Genomic DNA, 23,361 nt, shown 5'->3' on the forward strand with positions numbered 1-23,361 from the left:
GAACAAAGGAATGTTGAGTGGCAGATGGACGATTCCCGTGTTGCCGAACATTACTTGAGAGATATTCATATCAGCGAATGTCACTGTGCATTCTCACCTACTTAATATGCAGGAATTCGACCTTGACAGTCGATGTTCTGTACATTTTTTTTTTCAAATTTCGAGATTTTTATAGTAAACTCCCTGGAGCAACTAGTTAGCTTCCCAACTATAGCTACAAATATACTAGACCTGGTATTCATGAACATGGGGGGATGCTGCTACCTCCTGTGCATTAACTCATCCCTGTTAAGATCTGACCACAAAATGATCTCTTTTAGTATTAAAACTAACCAGGAACCCCCATCAAACTCTAAACCTGTTAAGAACTTTGCTAAGGCAAATTACCTCAAACTAAGTGACAGCTTATTAAACGTCCAAGCCCCTCCACACCTTGATAATACTGAGGCCTACTCTGAGATGTACACAAAGGCACTGTACAACCAAATTCATAGCTGCATAGAGGAGGCAGTACCTGTCCAAGTCAAGCCTATGATTACTTTTAAAAATAAACCACCCTGGTGGACCCTTAGCATAAACAGACTATTCAACAAATGGAAAAAATCCTCTCCAAAACCAAGATGGAACAGACAAAACAGCGCAAAAAGACACACCCCAGTCTAAACAAACAAATTACAGAAGTGGTCAAATCTGCCAAACCAAACTATGAGGCAAAGATAGCTTCTCAGGTGAAAGACAGCCATAAGGCTTTTTTGAAATTATATTTGTTACCTAAGACAAAACACTCAGCAATGTACCGTACCAAGTTCATCATGAACAGCAACACTTACACCCAGCCTGAAACTCTAGCAAACCTGCTGGTCAACAAGTTCAGTGCAAACTTTTCCCCCCATCACCTCCTACCATACCCAATGAAATACCCGTAACCATCCTTCTACCAGTCATTAGGAGGAAACAGGCCTTTACCGTGCTTGCTATAGCTAAAAACAGCATTCATGGGTCCCAACAACATTCCAGGATGCTTCTTAAATAGCTTAAAACAGAATATATCAGCGCCACTAGAAACCTTCTTAAACTACACTTTAAAGATGGGCTTTGTCCCAGAGGAATGGAGGACTGCAATAGTCATCCCTCTGCACAAGGGGGGGGGGGGGCATCAACTGACCCAAGGAACTACAGATCAGGAAGCTTGACCAATTTTATCTGCAATACCATGCAAATAATTATTATGGACCTGATAATAATGACGCAGGAACTCTACAAAAACTGGACCAGACCAATTTGTCTTCGTCAAAGGGAGGTGTTGCCTGCTCAATCTGGTAGACTCCTTCGAGAAAGTCACCAGGGTCACAGATAAGGTAAAATGATAAACACCACTTATCTACACTGGTGAAAGCTTTCAACACAATTCTCCACTCAGGGATCATAGATAAACTTACTGAGTTAAGCATAAACCCCTACATCATCAGATGGATAGCCATCTGGCTCACTGACAGGACACATGTTGTCCAGACAGGTGAATCCACTTCCAGTAAGAAACCTGTTAATAGTGGTATCCCACATGGCTCAGTGTTGGGGTCCCTCCTGTTTGGTATATACTTCTCTGAAGTGAAGACCAATGTTGGGGGCTTCGGGCTAACCAAGTTTATTTTATTTTTTTATTATTATTTTATTTTACATTTGTTGACCGGGCTAGTCTAGCTGGATATATGTCCATTTTCAGTAGAGGCCCGGGGAGAAAAGCTCCACTAGTTGAAACAGGTATCATCATAAAAAAGGCATTTAATGTTACATTATAAACATAAAAAAAAAATTATAACAAGTTAAACAGATAATATTAAGAGATCAAGAAAATAATGTGGTTTTTATTTTGCAGTGAAAGTTAACAAGGAAAGGGTGAAGGAAAAGAAAAAATAAGGTTAATCTGGATTAGTGCAGGAGCAAAGCCAAGGTTCATTGGGAAACATTTCCAGTTGTCTTTTAAAAAAGTGGGAAAGAGGTCAAAGATGTGATATCAGAGGGTAGTTTATTCCATGTTTTTCCAACAGAGTTGGAGAATAGACAGTCACCTGCATAATTGTTAGATTTGGTAATATTAATCTGAAGTTTATTTGAAGAGCGTTGTTTCAGGTTATTGTATGGTGAAATAATGCAAGAAAGTATAGGTGTGTTAGCTGGCTGATATAGAATCTTATAAGCTATAAAGAGCTGTTGAAGTACAAGTTGGTTAGGAAGTTCGATCCAGCCTAGCTCTTTTAAGTTCAAGCAGTGATGAGTTTGAAAAGGAGATCCTACTAGAATCTAGCTATATTATTATAGGATGTAGCTAATTTTTAATGTTGTGTTTAGAAAGATTAGTGTAAATGGGGAAGCATAGAAGAGTGGAGATTAGGTGAGATCTGCTATGGTGGACCTTGCTGTGGCGTTAGGAAAGGTTTGATTCTATAGAGGGTTCCTATTTTTATTAACTAATTTTATTGTGTTGTTGATGTGAGAATCAAAGTTGAGGTTATTATCAATAGTTATACCTAATAGTTTTGTTGTCAAGTCAGGAGAAATTAGAGTACCATCAGAGGAGGTAAGAGTAAAATGTAGTGGAGTAGATTCAGTAGGTGAAAAAAGTAACAGTTTGGTTTTTTTGGGGTTAAGGAGTAGACAGCGATGAGAAAACCAATGTTCTACAGTATTAAAAGCTTTTTGAGTAAGAGATTGGAGTTCTGTTTGAGAGGTAGCAGTACAGATTATAGTAGAGTCGTCTGATGATTGTAAGCTGGGAGCAATCACTGAATCCTCAAATGGTGTTGACATCCTATAAACAGGCTTAAAAATGGCAAACGACTGGTGCTAAATGTGTAATCCTACCATTCAGTAAATCTAACATCCCTGCAAATTATAATATTGATAGTACACCCTTCAAAGTAGGACATACAGACAGTAATCTAAACTTTGACCAACAAGTAGCTACAGTGGTGAGGAAATCCTTCTGTGAGGATCAACGTATAAGTAAAGGCATGGCATCAAGGTCAAAAGAAGTCATAGTGCCATTGTATTCAGCCCTCATTAGGCCCATAATGGAGTATAATGCTCCCTTCTGCATGCACCTAACCTAGTTCTTACACCAACTGGAGTGGCCCCAGAGGTTTCTCACTAAACAAATACAAAGCATAAGACACATATCTTATGCAGACTGACTAAAAGCCCTATCCCCTTACTCCATCTGATATCATTTACCGACAGGAGACATATGACTGACTTACAAGGCATTCTCTGATCCAGCCCTGATGAAAATGTTATATATTTGCAAGAAAAATTATATAAGGGTTATACAGGACATGCTGGAGAGAGAGATTTGTATCCCAAAGGCTATTTAATCTATGGAATAAACTTTCCAGCTTCATAAAAACAAAGCCTGTCCCTTATTCTCTTCAAAAAGAATTTCAATAAATGGGTGGGGAACCATAAATTCACTCCTGGGGTACTGTCTATAACCCTTATGGACAGCAACAGCAGCAGTTTGTAAAATAGCTCAGGACTCCAACACCTAAAGAACAATTGCCCTTATACTACCCCATCCTATATCTGGGTTATTAAGATATAATATTGTCATATCCTGGGTATTACTGGCTAGGCATGTAAAGGCTGTTGTGCCATTAGCCTAGTAATCACCTATGAACTTATATAAACCAAACTCCCTGTCGGATAAACCAGTGAAAACCATGTGTGTGTGTGTGTGTGTGTGTGTGTGTGTGCATATATAAATGCACACACATAAATATAAATATATATATATATATATGTGTGTGTGTGTGTATAAAATTAATATCAACAGTTGCAGCAATACAAACATCAGATGAAGATAAAATGCATTAATGGTGAATAGGGTGACAATGCAATTTCATAAGGAGGTAGTCTGAAAACAAATTTGTGTGAACAGTTGTCAACAATATTCTTAAAAGATATTAAGAGAGAAGAGTATATCCACTATAAATAGATTGGCATAAGTAGTTATATACGGAGAGATGGAATTTAATGAAAAGATGCATTAAAATGATGAAACAGTGTTACTGCTTAAGGCCTGCAGCTCTGACAGTACAGGTACGAAGGAGAAGAAAGGTGTATGTATCAAAGGAGGGCAAAGACATAAAACTCTCTTAAGAAGCTGTTTAATCTTCTGGATGTTGGGCACATTTCTGCCATTTGTAAAGTCACAATGTGTAGAAATGTATGAAACATACACTTTGACAAAAGAATATTCAGGATCCAAATTATAACGCCACTTGAGATATGGTGGGATCCTTTTGCTGCAAAGGTTACACAGAATACCATTCTGCTTACAAGTATATAACCTCTTCACTTATCAGCTGTTTAATCTTCTGGATGTTGGGCACATTTCTGCCATTTGTAAAGTCACAATGTGTAGAAATGTATGAAACATACACTTTGACAAAAGAATATTCAGGATCCAAATTATAACGCCACTTGAGATATGGTGGGATCCTTTTGCTGCAAAGGTTACACAGAATACCATTCTGCTTACAAGTATATAACCTCTTCACTTATCAGAATACCCCTAATGAAAGGTTTCATAGTGGTTTCATCATCTCCAAGACTCCTGTCAGAAGCTCCAGTGGAAGCAGGGTGTCTAACACAGCAGCCAAGCCTTAAGATGACGGCAGCTGATGCCAGAGCTGGGTGGGACTTCCCTGGCTAGTACATTATGGTTTCCTGTTCTGATAAGGATATGTAGACCTAAAACTACATCTTTCTCAATAAGCATGGGATAATGAGAAAGCATTTTAAATGTACTTTCCTGAATTGTACAGTGACACATGGAAACAGGTGGCATGTTAAAAAAGTGTATAGGAGTCTATAGGATAGGAGTGCATCTGTCACCCACTCCCCCGTGCCCTGCTCAACTGAGCAGAATGATGGGAAGACTTTTTCTGAATGGTGACTATGCTGATCTTCAGGATAACTCACTTCTAAAGTACCTTGATCCCCACACAATTCCCTTATTATCAGTTCTAGGGGTGGACTAGAGCTGTGATTGAGGGAATCCATGAGCTCATTCACTACACCTGAAATATGAACAGCTCTCAGAGGGCTCCCTAGTTGGCACTTAAAATGCCAAGTACAGACAAGCTGATAAAAGGCTGAAAATTCAGGAAAAGAGTGAATGTCAAAAATGACTCTTCTCCTTTAAAGTTCTTTTTTGTAGGTGGGGCAAGCACCATCAAACCCATACACAACAACGCCGAGATTGGCATTCATCAGAAAAAGGGAATATTTCAAGAAATGGCCATCTTAGACTTAGTATATTTAAGTCTGATTTTCGGCCATTCAGGTCTCCATGTTTCGGGACTCGATCTAGCGGGTCCCGATATTTCAAATGGATAACCTTTCAACCACTTGGGGTGATGTCTCTGTGTATGGCACACAGCTAGGCCACTGTCATTTATCGGCATAACACATATAAGTAAACATTACATTTTTTATTAGTGTATCACACTGTGGCCTGATTGTCTGAAAGGAACAGTAAGAGTTGTGGTCTTAAGCCCCTTTCTAGATCTTTAAGGCTGAGGAAAATTGACCTTAGTTCTAGTTGGTTTATGCCTTCTTTCCTGGGGCTCCATTTTCTCTGAAAAAAGAACTCCAGGTGAGTTTCCTATCCCACTAGCAAAGCAATTTTATTAGGATCTGTGACAGGTTCCTTGACTAGATGTAAAAGACTACAGTAAGATTGATGGAGGGCTCCCAAGCAGTCCTTGAACCTTATTTTGTTAGTTCACAACTGCTCTGTTCCATCATCTTAAATATACTCTTCCTCAAGTATATTCTAGCTCAGTTTTTTTATTACAGTTTCACATTTTTCTGTGTGTTTTTATACCATGATTATGTTCACGCCAAGGTGATGCAACTTTGGTGATATGGCAAGATACATTTTCAATGTGTTTTTGAATAATGCTGTTTCTGACTATCATGACCTTACAGTATGAATAGTTAAAGGGGGGTGATGGAAGGAAGGCTTATTCCTACAACAAACATTTATATTTTATTTATTTTATTGCACAAATGTTCCATGTTCAGTGTTATTACTGTTGGTGAGTTTGAAGGCCTGAGGTTTGGCAGTTCATGTTTAAAGATTTGTGACTGAAGGGATTTTGACAGCCTTTCATACAGTAACCATCTGGTAAGAACTTTCTACCACTGTAGACCCTGTTGATAAAGGACTGGTCCTAAGAGAAGGCCCCTGAAGATTCAATGACTTCGCAGTCGCTGACATGTCATTGTCTACTATTATACACTCTTGTTCATGCATGCATGTAGAACTATGAAGATACTGGTTACCATAAGGCTCAAAACAAGCAGAAGGGAATGAGCCTAGAACCTCTGCCCTTACACAGTCTGCCAAGGTTACGACTTTGTGGCTTTCCTCTGTGGGCAGAAACAACCAACACTAAAAACTCCATGTCTTCATCGGTGAGGGCAGACTTATGAGCTGGGAACAGACAGCATTTCTTTTTGTTAACAAAGACCACTCCCTCCCAGGTCTCCAACCACTGGAATACCAAGATAGCATCTACTACCACAGAATCTTTTATCAGGTTTAACAGGCGCTATTCTCCCGATAAGGGGGGGGACAATAAATTATTTCTCTTGCAGTGGCTTCATCTCTACAACTAGTAATTTGGCAAGCAATCTGTTTTCACTAGACATAATTATATGTCATACCACACTTAAACTGAAAGTTACCCAGAGTTAAATAAAGAAGGCTTCTGTGGTGATCCCAGACATCAGAGTGCAAAAACGATTTCTTAAATGTCCAGCAACACCATCCACATGCCTTGTGGCATGCAAAGAAATACCTCCAATACAAATGCAATCTAACTTGATTTAGATCATGTAATTGCAAAAAAACACTAAGTTTCAAAAGTGAAAGTCTACTAACCTTTCCTGAAAGAAAAGCAGGAGTGGAATACAGTATATTTCTCTGAAGGAGAAAGTGTTTACAATCTCTTAGCAAAGTACAGTATGGACTAAATTCATATAAATTACACAAATGATGTTTGCTTGGGTGACATGTTTAAATACAAATGGCTGAAACTTCATCTGACTGAAAATCATGTGGATGATACTATTCTATCACGAACACATATAGCAATTTATCATACCTGGCCATCTTTGAGAACATACAGGTATAAAGCCCTGACTATGGCTCCTGATAATCTGAGTTTGAATACCTGAAACTGGTGTGGGCATAGTTTTGCTAGCTTACCCGTCTTCAGAGGGAAGTGGCTGAGGTGCATGACTGGGAACTCATTCTCATCTCAGAGTCCCCATTAGAAATCAAAGCTTTCTCGGCAGCATTGGGGTGAAGGGGGGGGGGGCATGGCAGCATCAAGGGATTATGTCACCTGCTAAAACAAATGGCATATAATTTCCAGCATGCCCATTACATGCTTATCCTGTGGCAGTATGGGTCATGCACACTGAGGTTAGAGATGCAAAAGTGCAAAAATCAAACCACTCCTGAAGACGGACTTATCGATGGTCCCTCACAGCAGATCCTCAACCTGTGATGATGGGGGAACAAATGGGCTGACTGACTGGGAGAGGGCTTATCAGCACCTAGTGAGGTCAAAAATACCACAAAATTTGAAGTGTTCATGTAGGGGGATCTCTGCCCCACTGCAGCCCTCGGCATGATGGTCTAGACCCCTAAACCACTCTTAGCTATATAAACTAACACTGAGGTCAGAATATGTTGGAGTAAAGTGAATACTTGTTTAATCAGTGAATTTAAATTTGTCTAAACCTTCAAGGTAATGACAGCACAGAGTTAGTAAATGTTGAGTCTAGGGGTGTGACCCCCCCCCCTCTCCACAGGAGGGGTGCAGAAGTAGGCCCTGAAAAAATAAAGTTTAAAAGCACAATTGACCAAATGTTTTTCAACTAAATGATATTTCAACCATCTGTAGTCTGCTATAGGCCTTTGAACCAAATGTCATTTGTCCATCTAATATTGAGCCATACTGGCCTATTCCTAGAACTCTGCCTAAAAGTTCTAAGACATGAGTGCCTCTGCTACACCTACATTCCACCAGTCCAAGGTAATATCTCTTCAGTGCAATCTGGAGTCTCTGCCTGTAGGGTAGTCAAAAGTGTGACAGCTGTAACAATTTAAGTCACCAGTCTAGGAATCTCAGTTGATAAAGCCAGGTAGGCAACACTGACAGATGCATGAGAACCTTCCTCACCACACTACCTGAATGTCATTATACAGGTCCTCCTCACAGACAGCCTGCTTCCACTTTTGGATGTCTTTGCTCAGATCATAAGAAGCCTGCCCAGTCATGACATCATTCCAAAATGGGACATCCATGACACTTTGCCTCAACTCATCCTTAATGGAAGATAACCTAAGCCATGTCATCCTGCACAGACATATTCATGTGTCTGCTATCTTAGTCACAGCATCAGTAGAGTGAATGTTACAGTGGAATAAGTGATAGCCCATTACAGGAGCTGTTGTCATTTTTCACAGCTTCACTGACTCCACATTCATGTAGGTTGGCTGACTTTTGTAGAGTGGCCCAGAAAGGATAACTACAAATAAGAAAGAAGACACAGATTGTTAAGAGATCAGTGCCCCAAACTGGCAGAGTAACACACCCAGACAGAGCCCTGGACTTTTTATCCAGCAGTAAGGTGGAATGTATTAAATTCTCTGGCACCTGTACTGGACAGAAGAGATCAAAGAAAATTCTGCCTTAAGAAGCATGGCTAGGATGTAATTTCACTCAACTGGAGGCTTACAGATAGCACCCGCTCTCAAGACAGAAAAAGACAGCTATATATGGATGATTCCAGGATGGAAAAACAATGTCCTTCATGGGAAGATCCATTACAGGGATGACTGACAGCTCCTTGTCATTCTTGCCCAAATACTAGTTTAACTATTTCTAAAGATTAGGCAGAGGCAATATGTCAGTCAGTGGTGAACTTCATAATTCCGAGAGTTTCATATAAGAAGAGTCATCTGGGCAACAGCTAAAAGGAAGGAATGCTTTATTATCCTTGTTTGCCTCAAATAGAAGGGTGTTTGTATTTTCAGATTCCCTTTTCCTGAGGTAATGGGGGGATGCTTTCCTATCCCACCTTCAGCTGGGAGTAGCCTGTATCTGTCCACAGTGAAAAATGATTCAGAAATGGTGGATGAGCAACGGATGTTTGGGAACTACTACACCTGTGCTCAAAGAAGCACACATTAGAGGTGGCAATGAGTTGGGAAAAGTCTCTACCAGGTCTGGTACTTTCATCAAACCATTTTCCCCTAAAGTATTGGTCCTGAACCTGCAAAGACAAATTCCAACAGACATTGTACGAGTACTAACCCAACACTTGGGCTTTCCTTGTGGGACCAGATGGGGAGGAAAGACTTGTGGAAATCTCCTCAGTCTTAACTATTGGATTAGCCTTAACTTAGACAGATACCAGATGAGCAGAATCCATCTTGGGTTTGAACATACAGCCTTCACTTGAGATTCAGGGTAATTTTCCAGGTAAGTTGGTTGGGCACAGTTATACTTGGGGATTCAAGCAGTTAACAGTCCTTGGTGATACTCAAGGGTGCACTCCCAATGTGATTTCTAAAACTGCACCTCTCTAGCTCTTTTTGTTATCATCTGATTATGTGCACAAGTTCAAGTCCATATTAGTTAAGTCAGTGCTCATAACTTCCAAAGAATGCAAAGTTACCTCTAAAGTGGATTTTGAAAATGGAGGCTTTGATCTATGTCTGACCTCCAGATCATGTGTATCGCTCTGGTGGTCTTGCACTAGCCTAAGACTGTGAGAAAAACTCTTCTGCTGATCATAGCACTGAGCATTCCCACAGCCAGCATCTTCTGAGCAGTAATGTAGGCCTCCAACGTTTCTTTATTTTTCCTGATGATGTTTTGGCTGAAGCAATGATATTCATAGCATTTTCTTTTCCCAGAAAGTAAAGCAGTGCCACTGTAGATTATGAAATGCAATCTACTGGCTACAGGAAGACTTTGAATGCTTACATATTTTAGGCATTGAACACAGAAACTTTCATATGACATACACTAGGATCAAGATCAGAATTGTAAAAGTAGTAGAAAAGAAATGTGGAGTACATAGTCTGAGTTTATCATCTTAGTCTGGTATATGATTGCATATGATGATATATGACAACATATGATATCACAACATTCATTGGTAGAAGGCATGTGCATCCTCAAGAGCTGAAATGAAACAGACTTAGTACTGTGCTCAGCTGGGAATATCAGAACAAGAAATTCCTACAGTTACTCAATTCAGAAGACCTTCAAAGTCATGTCTCTGCATGTTTCCTGACTACACTTCATATCTCTCCAGATAAATTTCCCACTATTAACTTGTATCATTCTTTTATTGTGCTGTAGAGAGAAGCACTGCTAGGTTACAGACAAAGAGCAGATAGCTGTAGAAATCATCTTTGTTAAGTTTATTCTATTTTTCACATATAGCTACAGGAGGCATCACTTAGCTGTACATTTTTACATTGTCTCCTCAAAATCTTATAAATGACTATCAGAACACATATTGTACGTGTTATGGACTCTGAGGTTTGAAAGAACTGAGTCTCCATTTTAATTCAACATCATAATAAAGTAACAGTACAATGGAAAATGAAGATAAAGCAGAGAAAAGATGCACAGAAGAAACTGACATGTCAGTAGGAGTGTACTCAAGAAATGAAAACATACAAACAGATATATTTGGGATAGCAAAATTGTAAAACAAAATGTATACTGACAATGTTGATAGTCTTACCTTGTCTCTTTTGCTTATGTTTTCTTCACTTGATCTGGCTAGTCTTGTGTAAGGAAAGAATCCCACATTGTCTATCTCAGGCATGGGCACATGAGTTTCTCGAATCACAGCCTTGGTGTCTTTCTGGATGTTATCTAGTTCAAAACGGTCTAGTTTGGGGATCTTTACAGAAGAGAGGAGAGATGAGTAGGATAAAGTCACGAGTGAGAAACTGGCAGCATATGTGGCACAGCAGTACCAAAATAAACTATCAGTAAATTGTAACAGTTCATGCTCTAAAGTAGGAATGGAAAACTTCATTTAAAGTTTACTCTACTTACAAGATTTCAGAGCCTTTCACATTTAGATAGGATGCCTCAAGAACACAAAAGCTTATTTAAGTACAAGATGTTTCCTCCCCAGATCAAACACACTTTATTTATCCTGTGGGGCCCAATATGATCTGTATCACAAAAGAAATCGCATGCAATAAAATCTGAAATCTCCTGCCCACAGAGAAAGACTGTTATTTAATTATTTTTAATTTGGTGAAACTCACTGAGCCTTTATTATCCTAAGAGGGAGTCCAGGGATAGAAAACATATTAGTATGCTCACCATAAACGTAGATCTTCAAGTGAGAGGTCACTGTAGCAGTAAAACATAATACAGAAGGCAAATACCCACTGACAAAAACAACCCCTTTGCACAACTTGTATATGCTATTCCCTTGATTGCCACAGCTTCCTAACAATGCATTCACCCCACAATCTATTCCCAACAAAATCTACTGATTCATAACCAACTCTTCCAAATGGGAACAGATGGGAAAACCGCATCACAATAAAAAAGACAACAGGTTGCCTGTTACATTTACAGCAGACCTCTGACTACATTCCTGTCTTTTTTAAACTACTGCACTTGCACCCACATGCTACTTGCCTGCAGACTTATTCCCAACATCCCTTTATATAACCTCAGAAGTTCCTCATGTCTGGTATGTAATAGAAACTCAGAACAAAATCATGGTATTAACCTCAATATCTTGCTCTTAGCCCATAAATTCTGGGAAAATCTCCCTGCTAATCTAACACATGTCACTTCCTATGTTACTTTCAGACCCCACTACAAAGCATTTCTTAATAACAAGTATCGGTATCAGTGACATCACTTAACCTTTCCAATATAGCTTTCAGCTTGCAACATACAATCCTAGTTCTCTAAATATTTCTCTGGCAAATGTATCCATCGTGTATATTTGTATATATACATTTTTTTACTCAACTAACCTCTAAAACCTATCCTTACCTCATTTTCTGCTCTAAAAATATACTAACAATCCTCATCTCTTACTTTGCTTGTAAAAGGACTGTATCTAATGTTATTTCAGTTATGTACCACTATGCATATTCAGCTCATTTGCAATACTAGTTGTTTTCTTTATACCCTAGTGGCACTGTTTCTCCTTTATGCATTTTATTTTTAGTTTCAGTCTAAACTAATCTTGGATTTCAATTACTTGTTTATTCCATCCCTTGACTTTAATTTTACATCAATTAATAATGTTAACACGTTCATAACATTTTAGAGAATCAGATATTATGTTTTTTGTTTCAAGTTTGCCCTTACATAAAAGAGAGAGAGATATTTACTTAATCAAGGAACTGTTTTTAAAATGTTTTAATTGTATTACAAAAGAATATGTATGCCAGAAATGCTAATAACTGACTATTTATATTAGCTTGTAATTGTAAAGCATAGTGGTCAAATTTAGGACAAGTTATAATGTTCAAGATTTCAACCTCATATTAAATAAGAAGAAATGAAAATCTTATCAATTCTCATCTGGATCCTAAAACATAAAAGAACAATGGGTAAAACAATAAGTCAAAATCTTCATATTCAATTATGTTCTTTGAAATTAAATTATGTCATCATTTTCTTAAACATTTTACTGAAGCTGTGAGCCTAGATTCGTCATATGTTAAGCTGTCTTTATAGGTTCATAGGTTCATACTAGGCTATCTGCCCTAGGGCATTTATAAGCCTAGCCAGAATGTGTTTGGCTTTCGCCACCCATTTTAAATTTATTTTGCTATGCCCCTTTTCGAGGTTAGTATACTGTGCCTCTGTCTAACAGTGACACAGAAGTGATACCCGGGGTAAACCTACGATCTCCCATCCACTCATCAAGATTTCTCTTGAAGAGAGTCAATGAGGGACTCTGCCTAACCTGGACTGGGATTTTATTCCAGAGTGAAGGGAGCCTCTGGGTTATGAATCTGTCCCTCCAGCATGTCCTATTTATTTCAGTGCTGAGGTTCAAGTCTCTCGAGCGCGTAGCTCGATGGGATTTGGATTTTCTGAGGTGCAGACAATGTCCCTGTAGATTACTATATAATAACAACACCCTAAGCTCTGAATCAGTGGTGAGAGATTTGGTCATACAGGTTGACAGTACCATCACTTTTGATCACCATGTCTCCACGGTGGTAAGGAAAGCCTTCTACATTGCTCACCTGATAAGCAAGGGCATAGCTTCCATAACGGGGGGGGGGGGGGGTTATGACCTCTTTGGTTTTGGAAGCTATGCCCTTGCTTATCAGGTGAGCAATGTAGAAGGCTTTCCTTACCACCTTTCTTACCTTAAATACAAAGTCTCCTGCTGTGACTGGTTAACCTTTCATATTGTCTAAAATTAGGTAATAACTTTCTAGACATTTAAGCTCCCTTGCATGATATCCAATAAATACTGGCTAAAATATTGTGAAATTATAGCATATTCATAGGTTTATAGATTCATAGGAGGTTACTAGGCTAATGGCCCTAGGGCCTTTACAAGTCTAGCCAAGTTCAATCTTATTCCCCTAAGGGTCTAGAGATATGGTCTATGTTATAAGTAGATCTAAATCAGCACCAACTGCCGTTATCCAAGAGGGACACAGGAAAACCTCCTGGGGTGAATTTGAGGTTTCCCATACAATCGTCCAAGTTATGCTTAAAAAGGGTTAATGAGGGGTTCTGTTTAACCTGCATTGGAAGTTTATTCCAGAGGACAGGTAACCGCTGGGAGACATATCTGTCTCTCAAACAAGTTCTGCGTACGTCACTTGCTATGTTAAGATCCTTAGAGCAAGTGAATTGTGTACCATTTGACTTACGAATGTACAGTACTTACATTAAGGCAGGATCAGAGGTTGCTCTGTATGCAAGGCACAGGTCGCTTCTGAATAGTCTATATCATACAGTGTATACTGACAGTAATTTCAGTCTGTATCTGTAAGACATGTATTAAAGACCCTGAATTTTCTTTGAGAGGAACCTTTCAAGTCTCTCCATTTGCTGCAAGTGCCCGTTTAGGTACATATCAAAGGGAGCATTGTACTCTTTTTCTGGCCTGATTAAGGAAGGGTATGGGGGGGGGGGTTATGACCTCTTTGGTTTTGGAAGCTATGCCCTTGCTTATCAGGTGAGCAATGTAGAAGGCTTTCCTTACCACCATGGAGACATGGTGATCAAAAGTGATGGTACTGTCAACCTGTATGACCAAATCTCTCACCACTGATTCAGAGCTTAGGGTGTTGTTATTATATAGTAATCTGCAGGGACATTGTCTTTGCCAAAGGGGAGGATCCAGATAGAGTCTGAATGGAGAGATGACATAGGGTCCGAATGGAAAGATAAAGGGTCCAAATGCAGAGATGATAAAATCAGCAAAAGGAGAGAAGTATTGCTGGAAATGAATTCATCCTAGAGTGTTGGTGAGTACCTTCACAAAGTGGACCCCGGTTTTCACAAAATCTCACCAAGCTGACACTGATCTATAGAATGTATTTTATACAGCATATATCATGGGCAAAAGTAGGTTAAAATAAAGAAGATAGCTTGGTGCACAAATCCCAAGATAAAAAAGTGCCCAATCCTGTAGATACACTGGTACCAGAACTGGAAAAAGTAAAAGTGTAGAATCCTCAAAACATGGAAATATTCCTACAATGGCATAATGGGGTTAGGCCAGGACAAGGGGAGGATGGCCCTGTTGTTGAAGGAAATAGTAATCCACAAAAATCACAAAAACTGGCCAAAAACATAGATTGGACTATTGAGGCTAAGAAAGAAATTATGGTCTGTTACTATAATGCAAGAATCCCAGAATTTCCAGACAAAAGATATTTGAAAAGATTAATAGAGAAATTAGAAGAAAGAAAAATACTTCCACAAGAAAAACTATCAGAAGCTTCAAATAAAAAATTGTGTTCATTAATACAACAGATCTATGAAAAACACTACACAGACCAAAAGACCTTGTGCCATTTGGAAAAAGAAGTGACTGAGGAAGTGTAAAAATTTAAAGAACAAAATACGTTTGAAAGATATAAAAAGAAATATGGACATGGGAAGGAAAGAGAGATCTGATATGGTGCAATATTTATGCAAAGGAGAAATCCAAATTAATCAACACAAAAAGGCAGCCCCAAAGATATTCGAAGAGAAATAGAGGTAAAGGCATCTAGATATGGAAAATTTGACAAAAAAAAATAAGATCACAAAAAGGGAATGTAGTATAGAAGATTAGTCAAGTGGAAGTAAAAAAAAAAAAAAATAGAAGCTGAAGTTATGGAATATTTGTGAAGTGAAGGATTTAGTGTAAAAAGTCTAACACAGGTTATATCACAGCATGATGGAACAACTAGTCCCCAAAGTAAGGAGAAACAAGAGGAGCAGGAGACATCTGAAAAAGAAATATGAACTTGGGAAAGGAAAAGAGATTTAATATGGTGCAATATTTATGCAAAGGAGAAAGTAAAACTAATCAATGCAAAAACAGCAGCAGCAAAGATATTTGAAGAGAAATACAGTCAAAGACATCCGGAAACAGAACATTTTACAATACAAAAATAAGAAAACGAAGAGGAAATGTAGAAAAGAGTATTAATGATGGAGAAGTTAAAGAAAAAGAAAATGAGATTATGGATTACCTGCAAAGTAAAGGAGTTAGTATAGAAATTTTAACTCAGATAACAACACAACACGACAGAGCAATAAACACCCAAATTAAGGAGAAACCAGTGGAGCGGGAAACATCGGTTGACATATGAAGATATTTTAGAGCTTCCCATAGGAAACCAGTACAAATGTTCAGTTGGAGCTATACAGCAAGGGAAAGAACAGGAAACTAAGGCAACTCTGACACAATCAATGTCCTGGAGTGATAGGCCAGTGTGTTCCCATATGAAAGAGCAATGGATGACACAGGGTGAAACTGAAGAGAACATGGCACAGGAAGATGTACTAGAAGTTTCTATAGAATGCCCACAGGAAATGGAAGAAAACAAAGAATGTGCCCTCACTTTAGTAGAAACTGATCTAAGAGTTGTTTGATTTAACAGAGAGGGATAGACATATTAAGATCAGTGAAAGGAATAGACTGCAGAAGTTCAATAATACCCAAAAAGTTACAAGTTTGATAAAACAAATCAACACAGTAATTAGGACTGTCCATAGAGATTCATGTGATATAACAGAAGTAAACAGGATACATGACTGTGCAGCCAAATTAATAACAGATAAAATTCTATCACAAGAACATAGGGTAGTGAGGGAAAGGACAGGGAGAAATTGAATGCCATCATGGAAGTATCAAATACAGAAAACTATAAAGCAATTAAGAAGTGTCACTGTTGGAAGAGTACAGAATAAGGAACAGATGAACAAAAATACTTAGAAAGGTAGATGTGATAAAAGCAATGCAGAGTATTATAATGGTTCAGGATTTATCATGCACTGTCACAAACAATAAACTAAAAATATCAGAGCAGGCAGAATAACTTAGAAGACACACAGACAAACATAAAGGAAAAGTATAAAATAAACCATTTATTGATGACCTAAAAACGTTTTAGAGAGAATTGGGAAACAAGGTAAAAGGAATTGAAAGACCACCAAAAAAAGAAGAAATAGATACATTTTGGAGAAATATTTATGAAGATCCTGTGGAATATAACAAAAATGCTAAATGGAGAGAAGAAGTAAAAGAAAGAATAAGAAGTTCATATGTTCAGGATATGAAATGGGATGATGTAATGGCCAGAGAAATTGAAACAAAGTTAAGATAAGCCTCTAATTGGAAAACCCCAGGCCCAGATGCAGTATATAACTTCTGGCTAAAAGTATTAACATCTTTGCATGAAAATTTAGCCATGAGTAAGAAATATTTATGTGAGCACCCCAAACAGACACCAGCCTGGCTAACAACAGGAAAAACAATACTCCTACTTAAGAGCAAACCTGCAAGCTACCGTAAAAACTGTAGACCAACAACTTGCCTTCCAATGACGTATAAACTATACACTGGAACTGCTGCTGACAGAGTTTATAGTCATTTAGAAGAAAACTCAATTATAGCAATAGAACAAAGGGGTAATAAAAGAAAGTCATATGGAACAAAGGTTCATTGTTGTTATATAAAGTCGTAGTGCAGAACTGTAAAAAGGGGAAGACTCTAAGTATGGCATGGACAGACTACAAAAAAGCATTTGACAGTATCCCACATCCATGGATAAAAGAGTGCTTAAAAATGTATAAGATACACCCTACATTGATAAACTACATCCCAGCAACCATGAAACAGTGGCAAACCACTTTGCAGTTAAGCTGTGATAAAGGACAAACTATTATTTCAGGGATAAAAATTCAAAGGGGGATATTCCAGGATGACTCTGTGTCACCGCTGGTCTTCTGCCTTGCCCTTAACCCATTAAGATGTCTGCTTAACAGATGAGGTCATGGCTATAATTTGGCTTCCAGAAAGCAACGTAGGTTCATAGGTTCATATTAGGCTATCTGCCCTGGGGCAATTATAAGCCTAGCCCGATTCTGTATGGCTTACGCCACCCCTTGATTTGAGCATACTGTGCCCTTTTTAAGGTTTAGTTTACTGTGCCTCTGTCTAATAGTGACACGGGAGTAATCCCTGGGACAAACCTACGATCCCCCATCCACTTACCGAGATTCTTCTTGAAGAGATTCAGTGAGGTGCTCTGCCTCACATGAACTGGAATTCTATTCCAGAGCGAAGGGAGCCTCTGGGTTATGAACCTGTCCCTCCAGCAAGTTCTATTTATTTATGTGCTGAGGTTCAAGTCCCTCGAGCGTGTGGCTCAAGGGATTTAGATTTACTGAGGTGGAGCATGTCCATTCATTCTGGATTTGACATAGCTTTGTATGTCAGGCATAGATTGCCTCGAAGTAGGCGGTATGCAACTGAGTAGAGATGGAGTTTTTTTAACTGAGCAGCATATGGCATCTGTTTGAGACGCTTGATCCTCTTGGTGAGATACTTTTGGGGTCTTTCTAATTGCTGCAGGTGTCAGGTAAGGTACATCCCAAAAGGGGCATTGTATTCTATGATGGGCCTGATGAGAGATGAATAAAGAGGCACGATTACCTCTCTTGATCTAGATGTGAAACCCTTCGTGATGAGGTGGGCTATGTAGAAGGTCTTTCTAACCACGTTGGCAATGTGGTTTTCAAAGGAGAGATTGCTATCAACTTGGGTCCCCAGGTCCCCAATAACTTTCTCTGTACTTAATGGGTTTCCACCTATGTGGTAATTTGTGGGCACATTGTTTTTCCCAAAGGGTATGACTATACATTTTTTGTCATTTAGCTTTAAACCATGGCGCTGGCACCAGTTATCTGTCTCTGTGAGACCTTTTTAAAGGATGTTTGTGTCAGCTGGAGAGTTGATTATGGCGCCCAGTTTGCAGTCATCTGCGAACTTGGTGAGCCATAGTCCTCCACGTTGCCTGTACCTCGGAAAAGTATATACTGAACAAGAGTGGTCCCAGGACAGAACCCTGTGGGATGCCACTTGTGACCGGTTTCGAGTCTGACATGGCTCCAGCAACTCTCACTCTGTGGGGTCTGTCTTTGAGCCAGTTTGCAACCCATCTTGTGACATAGGGGTTTATAGTTAAGCTGGATAGCTTATCTATGATGCCCGAGTGGGGTATTGTGTCAAATGCCTTTGCAAGGTCCAGATAGGCTGTGTGGACTACCTTCCCTTCATCTATGGCTTTGATGACTGTTTCAAAGAAGTCAACCAGGTTCAAAAGGCAGGATCTGCCCTTGACAAAGCCGAACTGGGTAGGATCTAGTGTCTGTAGGTCCCCAATGTCTTTGTTTATGAGCTCCATGATGATCCTCTCCATAGCCTTGCAGACTAAGCTAGTCAGGCTTATGGGGCGATAGTTTCCAGGGTCCGTAGAGGCTCCACCTTTGTGGAGTGGGACCACTGTTGCTATACGCCATTCTGTGGGCCCATATCCTGTAGTGAGGCTGAGATTGTATAGCTGTTTTATTTGAGGGATTAGTTCCTCTTGGAGTTTATGTAGGACGCAACCTGGGACGCCATCTGGTCCCATGGAAGCAGTGTTTTTTGCTTTGGAGAGGGCAGCCTTCACCTGAGCATCTGAGATGTTTGGGAGGTAGCCCTCTGCCGGGATAGATACTTGCTCTTTGTGTAGAAGTGTAAAAACTTCTCATCTTCTCTTTGTAAATGTTTTAAAACTGTATAGCTCATCAGTTAAGGAACTGAAAGCACAACTGCAAGTAGTCAAAACTTTTCAGATGATATAAGAATGTCATTTGGTCTTGATAAATGTGCACAAGCAACCTTCAAAGCAAGAAAGCTGCGGCACCAAGAAAACATCAGTTTAGGACAAGAATGTGATATAAAATAACTTGAGCAAGAGGGAGTGTATACATTTTTGGGAACTGATGAAGGATCAACAATAAAACATGAACAAATGTGAATTAAACACAGTAAGGTCTTGAAAACAGCGCTGACATCTTGGAACAAAGTTCAAGCTATAAACCAAGTTGCCCTTCGTGTCCTAACATACACTTTTGGAGTGACTGATGGGCCCCAAAAGGTGTTGGATAGATTAGACAGGAAAACAAGAAGGATGCTTCATGCTCATCAAATGATTTATAAAAATCAGTGCATACCAAAATTATATATTCCCCATTCCGAAGGAGGTATGGGCCTCCTTGAAATTGACTACATGTATAGATCTGCAATCGTGGGACTGCATACATTTCTGCTGACTTCACAAGACCCAAACATAGTGAAAGTTATGAAACATGAGGAAAATAAATCTAAGATGACTTCCCTGCTTAGTTTAGCAGAAGCATATCGGTATCAAGTGGGAATGGAAATCAAACCAGAAATAGATAAAAATCAGCAGCAACCGAATGTGCCAAAAATCAAAAGAAAGAATAAAGGGTGAAGGATAAGCTGAGAAGGCAAGAAATGTGGAAAATGCATAAATATAGTTGCAAGAAATGAAAACTCCTGGAACAACCTCATGTTGATCAGGATAGAATGCATGAATAGTTAAAGAGAGGCAAATTCAAACCAAAAGATGAAAGGTTAATATTGGTGGCCCAAGGCAGTGGACTATGTATAAGTTGGTTTACAAGGTCCATTGAACATGTGGGAGAAACAGACAAATGTAGGTTTTGTAAAGCACATTTGGAAACAGTTGCACACCTTGTTGTTGGTTGTGTCATACTAATGGCAGAAGGACTGTATACTGAAGGACATAATAATGTGGCAAGATTATTGCACTGGGGGGGTGTGCAAACATTATAATATTGAAGTAACTGAAAAACACTGGAAACGTGAGCTGCAAAGCATCACAGAAAATCTACATCACATGGGCTCACCAATTACCAACAGTTCAAAAGATACATACTAGAAAACCAGATATAGTGGTCCATGAAATGAAGACAAAAGTAGCACTGATAACTGAAATCGGTACACCCAGTGACTGCAGTGTCTTGCGTACAGAGAGACACAAGGTCATAAAATATCAGGATTTGCAGGCATCAACAAGAACAATGTGGAAGAAAAATACCCTGATTGTTCCAGAAGTAGTACGAGCATTGGGTCTTATAAAAATGAATCTACAATCGTATTTAGATATGTTGCCATTACATGTAACTCCATATGAATTACAGGAGGAGTCATTATTGGGCACATTGCGGGTGCTGCGAAGAACACTTCTGGCTAACATCAAAGATTGAAACAATAGTAATTTCATGATCTTTAATTATAGTTTGACTTAGGAATGGGGTCCATTCCTGTCATGGTATTAGAAACCCAAAAGATTTGGAGAAATTAAGAAGAGGATAATGCATTTTTTGCAGTGAGTTTAAGATCATGACTTTGGCACCAGTCATTGGTTTGCATAAGTCCTTCTTGTAGAATGTTGACATCATCTGGGGACTCAATGACTGCTCCCTGTTTGCAATCATCAGCAAATTTTTGTCAGCCACAGATCTTTTCTTTTTGTCTGTACTTCTGAGAAGTAGATTACAAACAATAGGGGTCCCAGCACTGATCCCTGTGGACCACCACTGGTAACGGGTTTACTGGTGGAGGTGGAGTCCCCTATTTTGACTGTATGTGTTTTGTTGGTGAGCCAGTTTACAACCCACCTGACAGTATATGGGTTGACCCCCAACTGGGTGAGTTTTTCAATGATGCCTGAGTGGGGGATTGTGTCAAAGGCCCTGGCCAAGTCTAAGTAGGCCATATGCACAGATCTGCCTTCATCCAGGGCTTTGGTAGCAGTTTTGAAGAAGTCCACCACGTTCAACAGGCAGGATTTCCCTTTAACAAAATCAAATTGGGATGAGTCAAGTGTTTGAAGGTCTCCTATATCCTTGTTGATAAGCTCCATCATGAATTTCTCCATGCCCTTGCAGATAAGGCTGGTTAGGCTAATGGGTCTATAGTTCCCAGGGTCGGTGAATTCACCCTCCCCCATATGCCTCCCCCATATGCTAGGAGATGACAGTAGCTGTTTTCCATTCAGCAGGGATAAAACCAGTGCTTAGGCTGTGGTTGAAAAGAGTACCCAATGGTGTTGCTAACTCCTGTTTTAAACGATTGAAAACGCAGCGTGGGATGTTATCAGGACCCATAGAGGCTGTGTTTTTGGCCTTGGATAGAGCAGTTAAGACCTGCTCTTTAGAAATACTAGGTGGAGAGTAGGTGGTAGGAATGTTTTGGGGTAAAAGTTTTCACCGAACCTATCTGCTAGCAGGTTGGCTATTTCCACTGGTTCAGTATATGTGGCACCATTTACTAACAGTTCAGTGCAAATCTGGGATTTTCCTTTAAGGTTTTGGATGTAGCTAAAGAATGCCTTATGGTTATCCTTAGCTAGGGATGCTAATCTAAATTCATAGTTAGCTTTAGAGGACTTTACAAAATGTCTTATTTGCTTGTTCAAGCAGAGAAGAGTGTGCTTCCAATTTTGAGATCATTCCTTCTTGCACTTAGACAGCAAATTCTTCCTCTTATTATATAACCTGTTTATGGCAGCTGTCCACCCAGCAGGCTTGTTTTTTCTTGAAGATCTTGCTTTGGTCCTATCAGGAATGGCTGAGTCAGTACAATTGTATAGATGTTTACACAATGCATTGGTGTATATCCCAGTATAGGTGTCCTTGCTGTCAGGGGGACATGAGCTTTGAAGCTATAAAGTTGGCTTTGGAGAAGATTTTTAGCCTACTTTCTCCTGGTGGGGGGTATCTGATACTATTGTTACTCTGAAAGAGATTGATTAATGATCAGACTTCACCAGGGAGGGCTGCACACTTGTGGTGGTGCGCCATTCTACCATGTTGGTGTGTACCAAATCTAGAATGTTTCCGCCCCTTGTGGGGGTGCCAACTAACTGATCCAAGGCATTTGAGTTAACGAAGTCCAAGAACGTGAGCTTGTACACATACAATTTACCCAATTTATGGACGGGCAGTCAAAGTCACCCATAACCAGGATAATTGGTTGTATTTTGAGTGACTTAAGTAGATCCAAGTAGGCCATGTGGATATCATGGTTCATGGAGGGAGATCTATGACTGACGATACCTTGCACATGGAATAACTCTACGGAATCATTCTGTTTAACCAGTCTGAAGTTGTATTTATCTTTGATGAATATTGATACTTCTCTTTTAGTTTTCAAGCATTAATTTTGTGGTCTGAATGTGTCGAAGGCATTATATCCAGGTATAGTTGGTGTGCTCTCCATGGCCTTGAACCAGGTCTGTGTGGCTACACAGATGTCTGCATCTTCCAAGGTGAGGAGTTCTTCCAGTAAATGCAGTTTCAGATTTAGACTTCTAGCATTTATTAGCATAACCTTAAAGTTGTTTTTTGAGGATATTTTTACATTGGGCATTTTGATTTTGTGACATTGCCTAAAAAAGACACTATGGGGGAGGCAACAGCCTTAGCCAGTAGCCAAAAGCCCAGAGATGACAGGTGGAGATTATCTCTGGAAAAGCATCGTGGCCTATCAACCGTATCATCCTAGACTGATAGGTACTGGATCCACATAGAACTACACCAAAAACTAAGTCAGTTGTTGAAGTCAATCATTTTTTGTTTGTAGTGAGGCATCATCCTAAGTGAAGGTAAAATGCTGCTTAAGGCTAGGGACATACCCACCTGGGATACATAA

General features: G+C 39.4%; 1 protein-coding gene across 2 annotated transcripts in view; it reads right to left on the reverse strand.

Moving 5' to 3' along the window:
* WDR97 (WD repeat domain 97) overlaps positions 1-23,361 on the reverse strand; it is a 2,414,280-nt gene that overhangs the window by 942,420 nt on the left and 1,448,499 nt on the right. For both annotated transcript variants that reach the window (XM_044067752.1, XM_044067751.1), the window contains exon 14: positions 10,843-11,004. In XM_044067752.1, the coding sequence (XP_043923687.1) occupies positions 10,843-11,004 (162 nt within the window). The remainder of the gene's footprint in view (positions 1-10,842; positions 11,005-23,361) is intronic.

Source organism: Protopterus annectens, chromosome 3.part1 (genome assembly GCF_019279795.1).
Source record: "Protopterus annectens isolate FY-2018-M chromosome 3.part1, PAN1.0, whole genome shotgun sequence".
NCBI classification, from domain to species: Eukaryota; Metazoa; Chordata; order Ceratodontiformes; family Protopteridae; genus Protopterus; species Protopterus annectens.